Source organism: Cebus imitator, unplaced genomic scaffold, assembly GCF_001604975.1.
Source record: "Cebus imitator isolate Cc_AM_T3 unplaced genomic scaffold, Cebus_imitator-1.0 Scaffold231, whole genome shotgun sequence".
NCBI classification, from domain to species: domain Eukaryota; kingdom Metazoa; phylum Chordata; class Mammalia; order Primates; family Cebidae; genus Cebus; species Cebus imitator.
The window spans coordinates 2,884,650-2,901,878 of record NW_016107546.1 but is presented as its reverse complement, the minus strand read 5'-3'; the positions used below and the strand labels follow the sequence as shown (position 1 = coordinate 2,901,878).

Genomic DNA, 17,229 nt, shown 5'->3' with positions numbered 1-17,229 from the left:
TCAGATTGATTTTTAATGAAGATCTCTGGGGATATTGTATAGAAGTTAGACAAGAACAAGAATACAGGCATACCTTGGAGATAATGTGGGTCCAGTTGCAGAACACCACAAAGACAGTCACACGCATTTTAAAATTTTCTAGTGCATATAAAAGTTATGTTTACACTATACTGTAGTCTAGTAAGTATTCAGTAGCATTATGTCTAAGAAAATAATGTGCATCATTTCATTAAAAATACTTAATTGCTAAAAACTGCTAGTGATCCTTTGAGCCTTCAGTGAGCTGTGATCTATTTGCTGGTGGAGGGTCTTGCCTCAGTGTTAACAGCTGCTGATTGATCAGGGTGGTAGTTGCCAAAGGCTGGGCCTATGGCAATTTCTTAAAATATGTCAACACGGAAGTTTGCCACTTTGATTCTTCCTTTTATGAAAAAATTTATCTGTAGCATGTAATGTTGTTTGAATCAACTTCTTTCAAACTTCTGTTAATGTTGATATTTTACCTCCTCCCCAAAATTGTGAATGTCCTTAATGGCACCTACAGTGGTGAATGCCTTCCAGAAAAATTTCAATTTACTTTGCCCACATCCATCAGAGAAATCATTATCTGCAGCAGCTATAGCCTTTGGAAATGCATTTCTGAAATAATAAGACTTGGAAGTCAAAATTACTCCTTGATCTATGGGTTGCCAAATGGACGTTGTGTTAGCAAGCATGAAATCACATTAATCTCCTTGTGCATCTCCGTCAAGCTCTTAGGTGACCAAGTGCATTGTTACAGTAGTAATATTTTGAAAGGAATCATCAGAGCAGTAAGTCTCAACACTGGGCTTAAAACATTCAGCAAACCATGTTGTAAACAGACGTGCTGTCCTCCAGGCTTTGTTATTCCATGTATAGAGCACAGGCAGAGTAGATTTAGCATAATTCTTAAGGGCCCTAAGATTTTCAGAATGGTAAATGAGCACTGGCTTCAACTGAAAGTCTCCAGCTACATTAGCCCCTAGCAAGAGAGTCAACCTGTCCTTTGAAGCTGGCATTGACTTCTCCTCTGTAGCTATAAAAGTCCTAAACGGCATAGTCCTAAATGGCAAAGTCCTTTTTTCTTCCAGTGGAAGACTGTTTTGTCTGCATTGAAAACCTTCTGTCTAGGGTAGCCTCCTTCATCAATGCTCTGAGCTAGATCTTCTGGATAACTTGCTGCAGCTTCTCCAACAGCACTTGCTCCCTCACCTTGCACTTTACGTTATAGAGATGACTTCTTTCCTCAACTCACGAACCAACCTCTTTGGACTTTTCTTCTGAAGCTTCCTTACCTCTCTCAGCTTCACAGAATTGAAGAGAATTAGAGCCCTGCCCTGGATTAGGCTTTGGCTTAAGGACTTGCTGGGGCTGATTTGATCTTTTAACCAGACCGCTAGAACTTTCTCCATATGAGCAATAAGGCTGTTTTGCTTTCTTATCATTCATATGTTTACCAGGGTAGCACTTGTAGTTTCCTTCAGGAACTTTTCCTTTGCATTCACAACTTAGCTAACTGTTTGGCAAAAGGGGCCTAGCTTTTGGCCTATTTTGGCTTTTGACATGCTTTCCTCACTAAGCTGAATCATTTCTAGCCTTTGATTTAAAGTGAGAGATGTGTGACACTTCTTTTCACTTGGACACTTAGAGGCCATTGTAGGGTTTTAAATTAGCCTACTTTCAATATTTTTGTGTCTCAGGGACCAGGGAAGCCTGGGGAGAGGAAGAGAGATGAAGGAACACAGTGAGTGGAGCAATCAGAACATACACAGCATTTATCGATTAAATCAATAAATGTCTTTATCTTCTACATGCACACTTCGGCGTGCCCCCAATGACAGTAGTAACCTCACAGATCACCACAGCAGATATCATAATGAAAAAGTCTGAAATATTGCAAGAATTACCAAAATGTGACACAGGAACACAAAGTGAGCACAGCACTGTTGAAAAAATGGAGCCAATAGATGCTTGATGCAGCATAGCCACAAACCTTCAATTTGTAAAAACAAAACCAAAACACACAATATCCAAAGAGCTCAATAAAATGAGATATGCTTGTATTCTGGTGATGGGACAACAATGACAAGGCTTTAGATGAGAAAGAAAAAAAGAAAGAAAGAAAAGAAAAACACCAGGTGCCAGATTCCTTGATTAAGGCAAGTGGTGGGGAATGGGAGAAAAAAGTGTGAAAGGCTTCTCTGTAACTGATTACATGTGAAGGAACGTCATTCCAGGAAAATGCCTAGGTTTCTGGTTTGGACAATTTGATGCGTGCTCATACCATGATCTATGCTCCTTTGGATATGTGGATGCCATATGTATTTATCATATGATTCAGGCTTCTTGGTAAGGTTATGTTCACAGGCATTGTTGCTATTAGATGGGAGAAGGCAGGACTGCAGGCATATATTTCACAACCAGCTTTTCCAAACCAGGTCTCATGAAGCACGGGTTTCAGTGAGTATTACCAGATCTCTTGGAGGGGAGAGATGGTCACAAAACATGAACTGGTCTCCTCTGCTCTTCGAGAGTTACGGTGGAAACTGGCATGTTAAAGGCTCACAGTAAAGATACTGTTATACTTTAACTCAGTTTCCCATGGTTATTAGAGCCGAGAATTTTGGGGAAACTGCTGTAAAGGAGGTCAAACAATCTCAGAGTAGGTTTTGTCATGAAATTGCAGGGCGAGTAGGGTTCTATGATCAAAGAACGGCTGTTGTGTTGGGGCCATAAGAACGAATACAAGCAGTGGTGCGCAAGTAATATTCACAGGAGGGTCTCGGTGGGATAGCGGCAGAGGCGGGAGGAGGCACGGGAGGAGGAGGGTTGGACAGCAGGGCTGCAGCCTTGCAGGGCGGTTGCAAGGCTCTCTGGATGGCGACAGCACCCCGATCTGGGCCCGCATTGTTTCTGCGAGTCTACAACTGGGCACGAGAAGGCTCAGCACGCACGCACCGCAGTCTGGGCAGTCGCGCTACCCACAGCACGTAAACAGTAGCCCCACGCAGGCTCGGCTGGACAGGGGCAGAGGCGCCTTCGCCAGGCTCCTCCCCGCGCTGGCCCGCCCCTCAGGAGCACTGACCCTACCAGGAGCCTGGACTCTCCCCAGGGCCCGCCTCCCCGGCAGGGGGCGAGCCGCCTCCACTTCCTGTTTCCGCAGCTGCCCTATCAGGAGCCTGGCGCTCTCCTCAGGGCCCGCCTCCCCGGCAGGGGGCGCCGCCTCCACTTCCTGTGTCTGCGCCTGTCACGGGAACCTGGCACCGGTGGGCCTCTGCTCGTGGGTGGCTCTCTCGGAGCTCAACTCCCGCTTGTCTCCGCTTGACCGAGTGCTTGGGCAGGTAAGGGTCCATTCTGTAGCCCATCCGTCTCTGTATGCCGCTCCCCAAATTCAGCGCTGCGCTCTGGCGTGGCAGCCACCAATTACGTGTGGCCATTCGCATTTGCATTTGTTGGTGCGTGGCGACACTGCCAGGTTGGTGGTTACCCTAGCAGGTCGGCCCAGCCCCGGAACGCTTCCATCACTGCCGAAAGCCCTGTGAGGAGGCGCTGCTACGCATTCCCCGCCGTTGCGCCGGCCCCTCTATACCTTCTGCATTTTTCCTCCTTGCTGCAGAGCCCACCGGGTAGGCACGGGCGATGGCGCAGTACAAGGGCACCATGCGCGAGGCGGGCCGCGCCATGCACCTCCTCAAGAAGCGCGAGAAGCAGCGGGAGCAGATGGAGGTGCTGAAGCAGCGCATCGCCGAGGAGACCATCCTCAAGTCGCAGGTAGATAAGAAGTTCTCCGCGCACTATGACGCCGTGGAGGCCGAGCTGAAGTCCAGCACGGTGGGCCTGGTGACCCTGAACGACATGAAGGCCCGGCAGGAGGCCCTGGTCCGCGAGCGCGAGCGGCAGCTGGCCCAGCGCCAGCAGCAGGAGCAGCAGCGGCTGCAGCAGGAGCGGTTGCGCGAGCAGGAACAGCGACGCGAGCGCAAACGCAAGATCTCCTGCCTGTCCTTCGCGCTCGATGACCTCGATGACCAGGCCGAGGCGGCCGACGCGGCCGAGGCCAGGCGCCCCGGAAACCTGGGCAAGGACCCCGACGTGGACACCAGCTTCCTGCCAGACCGCGACCGCGAGGAGGAGGAGAACCGGCTCCGGGAGGAGCTTCGCCAAGAGTGGGAGGCGCAGCGCGAGAAGGTGAAGGACGAGGAGATGGAGGTCACCTTCAGCTACTGGGACGGCTCGGGCCACCGGCGCACGTTGCGCGTGCGCAAGGGCAACACCGTGCAGCAGTTCCTGAAGAAGGCGCTGCAGGGGCTGCGCAAGGACTTCCTGGAGCTGCGCTCGGCCGGCGTGGAGCAGCTCATGTACATCAAGGAAGACCTCATTCTCCCACACTACCACACCTTCTACGACTTCATCATCGCCAGGGCAAGGGGCAAGAGCGGGCCGCTCTTCAGCTTCGACGTGCACGACGACGTGCGGCTGCTTAGCGACGCCACCATGGAGAAGGATGAGTCGCACGCGGGCAAGGTGGTGCTGCGGAGCTGGTACGAGAAGAACAAGCACATCTTCCCCGCCAGCCGCTGGGAGCCCTATGACCCCGAGAAGAAGTGGGACAAGTACACCATCCGCTAATGCCCACCTGCCAGCGTGGAAACCGGGGGAAGGCACTCATTTCTCTGCTCCGTCACCGTGACCTTGATTCCTTCCCGCCAGTGTAATAAAGACAGAGGGTTCTCGCGATTCACATTAGTTGTTCTGTTTGCCGATGTTATTCTTTCCTTGCTTGGTTGGTCTTTTCCGTGTATTTCAGTGTTGCTACCTGGATTTGCTGCATTGCTCTGCTGAGCTGTGTTGAAACCATGACTGGGCCCACTGTGAGACAGAAATTAGAATAGGGGGCACATTTTTTACTTAGCGTTATGAGCATGGACTTGGGGGCCACACTGACTGAGTTTGATTCCCGACGCAGCTTCCTCCTTGCTGTGTAGTTTTGGCCAAGCTTATTAAACCCCTGTGCCTCAGTTTAGTCACCTGTAAAAGGAAATAAGAGCACCTACTTCATAAGATTGAAGATTAAGTGAGTTAATATTTGTAAAACACTTAGCACTTAATAAATGTGTTTTGTGGTTATTCTTATGGTTTTGGTTTATTTAAAGGACTGTAGTGACCTAGTTCGGAACCATTTGAGGGCAAAGGTGGGCCTGCCCATCACTGGTCCCAGGATCAGCAGTTGCCAGCAGGAGGCGCTCACAGAGGTTGGGGAGCAGCCCCCCTCTGGTGACCTTTAGCTGGGTAGTTTAGCCCCAGAAGTTAGGAGGACAGAGAGCTAATCCAAGTAGCCTGCAGGGTCAGTATCACTTTTTTTTCTTTTGCTCCAATATGGCTCCACAGGGCAGAGTTACAGATCCTGTCTTTATTGAAAATGTTTGTATTTTATTCATTGTGAATCATTTATGTTAATTTTGATTTCTTAAAATATTGTGTTCAAATATTATTGGATTACTGAGTGGCATTTCCTTCCCCTTAACCTTAATGACCAAGGTGGATGCCTCACTCACCTTACCCCAGTCCCAGACCTGAGTGTAAGAGGGACATTAGAGTTCTTGCCTCAGCCCTTAAGCAGGTACCTGTAGCTTAAGCAAGCCTATTTCTCTGCTTCAAAAAAGTCTAGAGGTAAGTTGGCCAGAGCATCAAGGACCCAGGCTGCTTTTACCTTGTTTCATCATATGTGTCTTCCATATCCATGGTTACTTCATAATCCAAGATGGCAGCTCCAGCTTTAACCACCACATCTACATCCAGGAAAACAAAGGTAAGGGGAGAAAGAAAGTTCAAAAGACGTAAAACGGCTGTCTCTCAAGGAAGAGTCCTATAAACCAACAAACACTATATTGATTGCCAGAACTTGTTTACCTGACCACACCTAGCTGCACGGGAAGCTGGGAGATACAGTCCTTATCTGGGATGCCAAGTTCTATTACTATGGGAAAAAATGGACAGCAGAAATCAGGGGATAAACACAATTTCTGATGTAGTCTATCCCTTTCACTACAAAAATATCCAAGTGTATCCTTTCCCCACACATAGCACACTCAATCCTAATGCAGAGAAGACCACCACAGGGGCCCAGTAGTTACATATGGGGTAACATGCAGTCCTCTCCTTCAAGTCTGAATGTGGCCCTTTGTCATCTAGCTACTTATAAACTAAAGAATAAGCAAGCTGTCCTCTCAGGTACCTGATATGCAGTGGTCTAACAAACAAACAAAAACATTAGCAAAAGGGAATGCAAAGGACCAGCAAGAGCCAGTTCTCTGGCCACTGTCAAATTCTACTGGGAGGAATTGCAAAGACTCTGTCTGCCTTGGAGGTATCACCCCTTGTTTGCACTGGGTCCACTGTCTGGGAGGAACTCCCCAGTTCATTGTCTCTCAAACCCCTGGCTTTGCCCTCCTGAGGTCCTCCATGACCACATCCAAGCCCCATTTGGCAGGGCTGCAGATTTTTTGCTGCCTGCTTCCTGCTGATGCAGATTTGGGGAACAGAAATTGCTTTCATAGGTTTTTCAGTCTAGACTAGTGGGCTTTTTGGTAAATCAATTCTCTCAAAAACTTAGATGGATTTCTAGTCAGTTCCATGTACAATGAATTAATCCCAGCCAAAGTTATTTTCTAGACATGATGTTAAGTATGAAACTCTGGTTTTTACTTCCTGGCTTTTGAGCTCTGTCCATCCCACTCCCTAAACTTAATGAGGGATACCTTATAACAATAGAATGGGGTGGGAAGATTACCCCATTAGTGTCCTCTCCAGCTTTACATGGTACCCAGCATCAATCTTATCTCCTGCTAAGGCTGTGGCTTTGAAGCCACTAATGGTAACTTAGGTTGGGCATAGTAAAGCATTTTACTTTTTATTCCAATCCCCCCAGATTGTTGGCACCATTTGTCTGATGAAGAAATTGAGTCTCAATGGGCCTAAGTCACTGGAATGGGGTCATATAATTTTGAAAGTGGGAATTTGTTGTATAATAAGAGCTATATTTGGTCTTTGTCCTAGGTTCCTGGTACAGGGCTCCTAAACCCCTTGGAATTTTCCTGAGTGATAGGAGTGTCTTTTGATATTCATAACAAACCCCTTCCAATGTCACCTGTGTTTACCCTAACGAGGTGACTTCGGGTGGGGCCCCTAGTTAGCTTCAGAATGGGCATGCCCACCAGAAAGAACAGTGACTAAAGGATTGGAACTTTCAGCCCCACTCACCAACCTCCAGGACAGCTGGGGTGGGAGTGGGAGTCTGGAGGTTACACTCTACAAAGACTCTTGAACAACATGATAGGATGAGCTCCCGGGTAGTGAATGCATCTTTGTGCAGGGAGGGTGGCACCTTAACTCCGCAAAGGATCAAAGCTTCTACACTCAGGACCCTTCTGGACCTTGCCCTGTGTACCTCTTCATCTACAGCCTTTGTAATATCTGTAAAATAAAGCAGGAAATGTAAGTTGTTTCCCTGAGCTCTGACAGCTGCTCTGGCAAGTACCATCATGGAAACTCCCAATTAATAGCCAGTGGATCAGAAGTACAGGAGGCTCAGACACAACTGGTGTAGGAAGCAAGGGCAGTCTTGCATGACTGAGCCCTTCATTTGTGGAATTGAAGCTATCTTCAGGGGTTTAACAGGAATTCTGGACAGAAATATAGTTATAATAAGCATTAATCAGACTGCAATTTGACCCACTTCCTTGTAACCAAAAGTCATTAGATACTGACCACGCATATCCCCATTGTTCCTATAGATAAGATTTCTGAGGTTAGAATCCTAAAGCTTTTATTGCTTAAGATGTCTTTCAGATCCTGAATCCCAGCAAAGCACCTGAGGCCAGCCAGTTTGAACACTCCCACAAAGGAATGGAATCAGCATGAGAATAACATTTCTTCTTTTCCCTGTCCCGTAATTTCAACTTGCTCTCTTTGACCAATCAACAGTCTCCACACTTTAGCCCACCAAAAAACCCAAAAAAATCCTAGCCCCAAGCTCCCTGGAGAGATGGATGTGAGGTTTCCTCTTTTCTGTTTGTTCGGCAGCTCAACAGTTAAATCTCTCTGCTGCAACCTGGTGTCTCAGCATATTGACGCCACCACGCACATCAGGCAGAGGGCCTATTATGGACACAGGATCTGATGCTAGCAACAGGGAGGGAGTGTCAGAATTGAACTGAATTGTAGGACACCCAGTCGGTGTCAGAGAATTGATCAGAGTAGGAAAAAACCCACACATCTGGTGTCAGAGGTGTTCTGTGTGAGAGTGCAGTCACAGTCTTTTCTCAGAGACCTGAACCCAAATCTGCTTGTCTTTAGCATCGCGGTTTGTAACTCCACGTCTATTCACTGTTGTTAAGCACGCACATTCTCTAAAGATACAGGGCTACAGGATCCTGAGAAAAGCAGCTGTCTCCTTTTCTCCCTCTCACTTCCAGCCCCCAAAGGTAACTACTTTTCAATAGATCCTCTAGAAATTTACCTCTGCACTTCTAAACAACATGTGTATCTTGCTACTACTTGAGTTTTCAGTTTTAGGCATTTACCTTTGGACTTCCTGTTGTAGATGATAAGAACTTGGCACTCTTTCTTCCCTCCATTTCTCTGTCAACCCTACCACACATATGAACACTATCCACCACCCATCCCTCCAGCATAAGTAAAAAGTAATTTTGATTAGGTTAATATTCATGTGTTTGCAATATTATGATCATACACATGCTGCATAGTGTGTTATAAACAATCTTTTGTCATTTCTGGAATTAATAATTTTATTGTTTTTCGATTGACTTTTCATATTATTATTATTAAATAACCCTCATACTTCCTAACAACTGTTTTAATCTCCTCTCAGAATTAGCCCTTAGCATATTAATCATTGGAATTTTAAAAATTCCAGTGCCCGGGCATGGTGGCTCAGGCCTGTAATCTCATCACTTTGGTAGGCCAAGGCAGGCGGATCACAAGGTCAGAAGTTCGAGACCAGTCTGGCCAACATAGTGAAACCTCATCTCTACTAAAAATACAAAAATTTAGCCGGATGTGGTGGCACATGCCGCTACTCGGGAGGCTGAGGCAAGAGAATTGCTTGAACCCAGGTGGCAGAGGTTGCAGTGAGCTGAGATCACGCCACTGCACTCCAGCCTGGGCAACAGTGCGAGTCTTCATCTCAAAAAAAAAAAAAAAAAAAATTCCTAGTCCGCTGGTTTCAACATTCTTGCCATATCTGACTTGTTCAAGCTCTTTGCACTGTTGCCTTTTAGTATGCCTTATAATTTTTTAATTGAAAACCAGACATGATGTACTGGATAAAAGAAACTGCTGTAAGTAGGCCTTCAGTGATGTGGAGGTAAGATGCGGGGGAGGAGAAGCCCTCTCTAGCCCTACAGTTAGGTCTCGGTTTTTTTTTAGTGAGTTTGTATCTTTAGCCCATGAGAGTCAGACACTCTCCCTCTCCATCCCCCGCCCCATCAACATTTGGGTGGAATAGGATGACTTCCTTCTCCCCCGTGGGAGGCTAGAGCTGGCTGGACTTGGATACAGTTGTCCCCTCTTATTATCAGTTTTGTTTTTCACAGTTAACTACCCAGAGTCTGAAAATATTAAATAGAAACTTTCAGAATAAATAATTAGAAAGCTTTCTATTTTAAACCCTTTGAGTAAACATGATGCAATCTCTTGCCATCCCACACCGTCCTGCCTGAGATGTGAATCCTCTTTTTCTCTGGCATCTCATCACTTGTAGATTCTGCTCTCCTATGATTCACTGAGAAGCCACCTCAGTAATCAGATCAGCTGTCACAGTATTGCTACGCTATGTGCAAGGAGCCATTTTTACTTCATAATGGCACCAACGGGTAAGGGGGTGATGCTGGCAATTTGGATATGCCAACGAGAAGCCATCAAGTATTTCCTTTAAGTGAAAGGTCGAAAGTTCTCCATTAAGATAAACAATCAGGCCGGGTTGCGGTGGCTCCCACTTATAATCCCAGCACTTTAAGAGGCTGAGGCAGGCAGCTCACCTGAGGTCAGGAGTTCAAGACCAGCCTGGCCAACATGGTGAAACCCTGGCTCTACTAAAAATACAAAAAAATTAGCCACGTGTGGTGGCAGTCACCTGTAATCCCAGCTACTCAGGAGGCTGAGGCAGAAAAATCATTTGAACCCAGGAGGCAGAGGTTGCAGTGAGCTGAGGTCACCCCACTGTACTCCAGCCTGGGTGACAGGGAGAGACTCCATCTCAAAAAAAAAAAAAAAAAAAAAAACCAAACTCATATGCTGAGGTTTCTAATTTCTATAGTAAGAATGAATCTTCTATTCGTGAAATTGTGACAAAGGAAAAGGAAATTTATGCTATTTTTGCTATTGTACCTTGAACTGCAAAAATTACGGCCACAGTGCAAGGGCTTAGTTAAGATGGTCAATAAAAATTTAGTCAATAAAAATAGCCAGGGGTCTTCATAAATTTGGGGCAGAGACTATTTCTTACAAAGGGTTATAACCTACAGGCTGGGAAGTGAGCCTACAGCCAAAACCCAACACAGGCACTTTGCGGGAAGAAAGCATGGAACAGGAATTTGCATTGAAGGGGTTGGCTAAGTCTACACATTCAACAGGTTATAGGAGGAGCTGTGAATATTCATGAAGGGGATCTTACATGTTCATGTTCAATTGTGGGTGGAGATTTAACATTTAGACGCATTACAATTAGGTATATATGAAAAGATAAAGCAGGGACATGACAGCACTCAGGGGGACATGACGGCACTCAGCGTGCAGCCTCTGTAAACCAGTCAGAACCAGCCTGTGGTCAGTGGTCTCTTATCAGGAGAAAGTTACTGAAATCAGTCTCTTGTCCAATCACAGCTAGTTACGGTTTGTGGAACAGGGGTTGGGGTCAGTTGGTCAGTGCCTGGCAGTGAATGGGCTGCAATTGCTTCAATATCTCAAGGCCAGTTCTTGCTCAGCTGCTAGAGAAAAAGAAAACCCGTGTGGCAGTTAGAACAGAGTTTATTCTTTAAGTGTAGTGGTGTGTGACTTAATCCTTGCCTGGCATGGCCTGCGGTCCTGTTTATAATTTGGTGTCTTATTGCCACAGAGAGTCTGTTTTGTCTGTCTCATAATCTCTGATTTTTTTTTTTTTTTTTTTTAAGACGGAGTCTCGCTCTGTTGCCAGGCTGGAGTGCAGTGGTGAGATCTTGGCTCACTGCAACCTCTACCTCCTGGGTTCAAGTGATTCTCCTGCCTCGGTCCCTAGTAGCTGTGACTACAGGTATGTGCCACCACACCCAGCTAATTTTTTTTTTTTTTTTTTTTTTTTTTTTTCTTGAGGCAGAGTTTTACTCTTTCGCCCAGGCTGGAGTGCAATGGTGCCATCTCAGCTCACTGCAACCTCCACCTCCCAGATTCAAGTGATTCTCCTGCCTCAGCCTCCCAAGTAGCTGGGATTATAGTTGCCCACCACCACGCTCAGCTAAGTTTTTGTATTTTTAGCAGAGACAGGGTTTCACCATGTTGGCCAAGCTGGTCTTGAATTCTTGACCTCAGGTGGTCTGCCCGCCTCAGCCTCCCAAAGTTCTGGGATTACAGGTGAGAGGTGTGAGCCACTTTGTCCGGCCTGAGTCACCACACCCAGCCTTGATCTCTGTTTTAACATTAATGCTTGTGAGTTGTGTCTAAACCACAAAAGCAAAGGAGCATAACGAGGCCTATCTGGCCTCTTATCCTGCCATGGCCAGAAACTCAGCTTTTCAGGTTTTCTGGGGTCCTTTTGGTCAAGAGGGGTCCATTCAGTTGGTTAGGGGGCTTAGAAATATTTTTAGTTCTCAATGGAAAAGGCATTAAGTTTGTGGGTGGGGGACATGAACAGGAACATGTTCCGATCGATGGCAATCAGGCATTCACTGGGGGTCTCAGAACATATCCCCTAAAAGTAAGAGAAGACTACTGTATTTCCCTTCCCCCGGGTCAGGTCAGCTCTGATACTACCCCAGCAGGTTAGACTCTGGTTATTTAGCTTCTCCTGAGGGCAAGCTGTGTTAAGAACAGAATGCTCGGAACTCCCAAAAGTGTGCCTCTCCCACGACTGCGTCCTCTGGAGCTTTTTGCTGTCAGACTTGGGCACACTGAGCTTTCGTCAATTCACCAATTATAGTTCAGGTTTCCCTTCCCTGGCACTGGTTCCTGGGGTTTCTGCTGGCAGGATTCTACTACGGTAAGCTGTAACTTTCTGTATCCACCTGCTTCTCCGATCCCTGGGGACGGCAGTTTGCCCTGTGACTTGACTTCTCTGATGGATCCAAAAAGAGCTGTTGCTGTTTCCGTTTGTTGAGCTTTTTGCTTGTTGTTAGGACAGAGCGGTGACTTCTAAGCTCCTTACATGCTGGGCTGGAAATCAGAAATACCCTCCTCTTAATATTTACAAGCATTGAGCATTCGAATAATTTCAGCTGCTTGAAAACAGAGCCCACTCCAGCCTGGTTGTTTTCTGTTGTGCAGGCGGCATTCTGGAACCCCTTCACTGTTGTCCTGAGATTTCCCTCGACTTCTCTCATGTGGTGAATTACATTATGTCCTATACCTTGGGCTGTTCGTCATATCTTAGTCTTTAATTTCTTTTCTCTCTCTCTCTTTTTTTTTTAGATAATTTTTTTTTTAAGATGGTGTTCAGGGAGTTTGTGAGTTTGCCCCATGTTCAGCCAAGGAATAGTAGCTCAGAAGTTCCTCTTCATTCACTCTTCAGAGAACTCAGCTTCGGCCAAGTACGCAGAACTCCTGCCCCACAGGGAGGACTGTGGGTTTAGCTGGGCTCCCTTTATCTCCGTGTTAAGTTTCTGGCTAGTCTGCCTCTATTGGTATCACACCCAGTTGTTAGTCTCCACTAATTGCTAGTTGATTGCTCTGTTGTTTTCAATAATGACCTGGGGACTTAAATTGCTCAGCAGTCTAATCCAATTAAAGTAGAGTCCCTCGGCAAGGGCGGTGTGTGATGAGTCTTGAAACTGGCTCCCACGCTTTCCTTGGCAGAAACTGCGCTATGGAGCAACAGCAGGAGAGGCAAGAAGTTGGGGACCTGGCAGCCCCACCGGGGTCCTCCTTACCAAGAAGGAGCTGCGTGTGTATGGGAGGTGAGAACGGGTGCCAAGACAGCCCAGTACAGATCTGTGACCCACAGCTGGGGGCGGGGGAATGAAGGACAGGATTTACCAGTATTCGCCAGCTACCAAATCTACCTGGAATAGCTCTTTCACCTCCAGAAGCTGGAAGAGATGGGAGCTGCCAAGCCCACCAGAGCAGTTCTCCCCCAGCACAGCGCTGGAGGGAATGGGGGACTGCATTTTTACCAGTCCCACCCAGATCCTTTCTCTGTAGGGGTGGGAAAACAGGCTCTACTACCTGGCTGCCACCACCATCCAGTATAGGATTTCTGCTGCTTGGAGCTCTGGGAAGTGGATCTACCAATATCCAATGCCGGTGGAATCCACTGTAAAAGAAAGTAATGGGCCGGGCGCGGTGGCTCAAGCCTGTAATCCCAGCACTTTGGGAGGCCGAGGCGGGTGGATCACGAGGTCAAGAGATTGAGACCATCCTGGTCAACATGGTGAAACCCCGTCTCTACTAAAAATACAAAAAATCAGCTGGTGTGGTGGCACTTGCCTGTAGTCCCAGCTGCTCAGGAGGCTGAGGCAGGAGAATTGCCTGAACCCAGGAGGCGGAGGTTGCGGTGAGCCGAGATCGCGCCATTGCACTCCAGCCTGGGTAACAAGAGCTAAACTCCATCTCAAAAAAAAAAAAAAGAAAGAAAGAAATATCTATCACTATGTATTTAGAATAAATTTTTGGAGAAGAGTTGCTCAGAACAAAGGATATAGAGATATTCGAGGGTTTTGTTTTGTTTTGTTTTGTTTTGTTTTGTTTTTTTGAGATGGGGTTTCACCATGTTGGCCAGGTTGGTCTTAATCTCCTGACCTCATGATTCCCCCCACCTCGGCCTCCCAAAGTGCTGAGATTACAGGCGTGAGCCACCACACCTGGCAGATTTTTTTTTTTTTCTCAGATAGGGTCTCACTCTGTGGCCCAGGCTGGAGTGCAGTGACACGATCTCGGCTCACTGCAACCTCTGCCTCCTGGGTTCAAGTGATTCTCCTTCCTCAGCTTCCCAAGTAGCTGAGGTTACAGGTGCATGCTACCACATCCAGCTAATTATTTTTTTATTTTTAGTAGAGACGGGGTTTCACCGTGTTAGCCAAGAAGGTCTTAATCCCCTGACCTCGTGATCTGCCTGCCTTTGCCTCCCAAAGTGCTGGGATTACCGGCGTGAGCCACCATGCCCGGGCTAAGATCAGGGATTTTTAATAAACATTACCCAGTTACCTTCTGCAGCATATAAATTCTCCAAAGACAGCCATGATACACGTCTCATCCTGCACACGCTTCTGCAATGCAATGTGGACTTGTTCCTCCCCTGTCAAAAGATGAGGTTTATTTCTCCACCTGCTTTGGTGGACCGTGTGATTTCTTCGAGCAATGCAATATGGTGCAAGTGATGCTGTGCCCATGGATGTAGCTTTTAATTGGGCTGTCAGCTTCCGCTTCCTGCCCCTTGGAAAATGTGCTTTAAAAAGACACATTCTCTTAAAATTAGCCACCTTGCTGAAAGAAGGCAAATTTCATGCAGAGGTTATGTGTAGATGCCTCACTTGAGCCCAACCTGAGCTCCCAGCCCACAGCCAGTGCCAACCGCCAGACCTAGCCCCATATGTGACCCATCTGGGATGTGCGAGCCCAGATGAGCCACTAGATGACTTCAGACCCAGCCAACAACATGCATAGCAGAAGAGCCACCCAGCTAAGCCCAGTAGACCCACAGAATCATAAGAAGGAATAAAATGGTTGTTGAATATTGCTTTAAGCCACTAAGCTTGGGGTTGTTATGTTACATAGCAAGCAATAACTCAATACTCTCCAAAAAGACTACTCCGATTTATATTCTTATCAGTGGTGTGTAAAAATATTTCTTTCCCTAAATCCATGCCCACTCATGGTATCTTTTTTCATCTTTGCAATGTAACAGGTAAACACTGCCTCTTGATATTGGTTTGGGCCAGTTGCAGTGGCTCATGTCTGTAATCCCAGCACTTTGGGAGGCTGAGGTGGATGGATCACAAGGTAAAGAGTTCGAGACCAGCCTGGCCAATATGGTGAAACCCCGTCTCTACTAAAAATACAAAAATTAGCTGGGCATGGTGGCGTGTGTCTGTAGTCCCAGCTACTCAAGAGGCTGCGGCAGAAGAATCACTTGAACCCATGTGGCGGGGGTTGCAGTGAGCTGAGATTGCACCGCTGCACTCCAGCCTGGGTGACAGAGTGAGACGCTGTCTCAAAAAAAAAATTGGTTTGAATTTCTTTAGTTGCTAGTAACACTGAATATTTTTTCTTATTTTGTGGCCATATATAGTTTTTTAGTGAGCTGCCTGTTCATTATTTGCCCTCTTTTCTATTTTGTTTTCTTTTGAATTCTCTACACATTGTTTATTAACCTTTGTTATTTAGCTGCGTGTTCCCTATTTGCTTTGTTCTATTTTGTTTTCTTTTGAGCTCTTTATTTTATTTTTTCTTTTATTCTTTCACATTGCAATGTGTTAGCCGGTGTTTTATTTATATTTCGTGTTGTTTATAACTTTATTGATGCAGTGAAGTTTTTCTTTTTTTTTTAATTATACTTTAAGTTCGGGGGTACATGTGCAGAACGTGCAGGTCTGCTACATAAGTATACATGTGCCTTGGTGGTTTGCTGCATCCATCCCCCCTGTCATCTGCAGTAGATATTTCTCCTAATGTTATCCATCCCCAATTCCCCCAACCCCGGCTCTCCCTCCTCTAGCCCCTGCACCCCCAACAGGCCCCAGTGTGTGATGTTCCCCTCCCTGTGTCCATGTGTTCCCATTGTTCAACACCCACTTATGAGTGAGAACATGCGGTGTTTGGTTTTCTGTTCTTGTGTCAGTTTGCTGAGAATGATGGTTTCCAACTTTATCCATGTCCCTGCAAAGGACACGAACTTTTCCTTTTTTATGGTTGCATAGTATTCTACACAGTGTATCTGTGCCACATTTTTCTTATCCAGTCTACCTTTGATGGGCATTTGGGTTGGTTCCAAGTCTTTGCTATTGTAAACAGTATCACAATAAACCATCAGCTGTCATTTTGTGCTTTCTGCTAGAACTCGGCCTAGTAGTAGCCTTTTACTTAGCATCCTGGCCGCATTTGTGACTATTACTTGCGTAAGTTATATTTGCTGATGATTGGTACTTTGGTCAGAGTTCACATGCTTTTTCAAGCTTGTTTTCTCCCTGTAAGTTTCAGGGAAGGGTTTCAGCACCAACCTCATGTGTTTTCTTTCCATTCACCTCCCCCTACCTCTGAGGTGCCCTGGACACCTTATGCACGAACCTCAAAGTTCCTAGAGCACCTTAACTCTAGTGACTTTGGTTTCCTGTCTGCTTCAACCATCTGACAGACTGTCTGTGCCTTAGGGATCAACATTACTTATATTGTGCTACTTAAGATGTGCAGTTCAGGGCCTCTTCTGGCCTTCTTAACTTCCACTGCACACTCAGTGTGGTCTCTGTGCTCCTGGTGTCTCCCTACTGTCATTTCTGCTTCCTGCAGACTGTGTGTGTCAACTCACTATTCCAATGCTCTCCTCTCTACCGTCCCAGCACCTCCTCCCTTCACCTCGGAAATTCCCATGCTGGTGCAGCACTGCAGAGTGACCAAGCCCCTGGGCTCAGGGTAAGATGTCTAGATGTAGGTCTTGACTCTGCCACTTGCCAGCCAAGTAGCCTCAGGCAGGTCACTTAAACCTCTCTGTGTGCTAGACCACTGTTGAGCTGCGCCAGTATGATGGCCACTAGTCACGTGTGGCTGTGGAGAACTTGAAATATAACTACTTTTGAGCGAGATGTGCTGTCAGTCTAAAATATACACTGGAACCAAAGACCAAACATAAGGTAGAACAGCTCATCCATAATCTTGTTATGTTGATTCCATGTTGAAATGATAACGTTTTAGATACGTAGATTAAATACAATGTATGAAAATTAGCTTACCCACTTGTTTTTACTTTTTTAACATGACCTCTAGGAAATGCAAATCTCTTATGTGTCTTGGACA

General features: G+C 46.4%; 1 protein-coding gene across 1 annotated transcript; it reads left to right on the top strand.

Moving 5' to 3' along the window:
* Positions 1-3,189: 3,189 nt before the first annotated feature.
* On the top strand, positions 3,190-5,151 carry FAM50B (family with sequence similarity 50 member B). The gene is made up of 2 exons (XM_017497456.2): positions 3,190-3,362; positions 3,638-5,151. The coding sequence occupies exon 2, from the start codon at positions 3,661-3,663 to the stop codon at positions 4,645-4,647; it is 987 nt and encodes a 328-aa protein (XP_017352945.1). The 5' UTR covers positions 3,190-3,362; positions 3,638-3,660; the 3' UTR covers positions 4,648-5,151.
* The last annotated feature ends 12,078 nt before the right edge of the window (positions 5,152-17,229 follow it).

Excerpts from the sequence above, each read along its gene's own strand:
- FAM50B (XM_017497456.2), top strand. The coding sequence starts at position 3,661 with ATGGCGCAGTACAAGGGCACCATGCGCGAGGCGGGCCGCGCCATGCAC.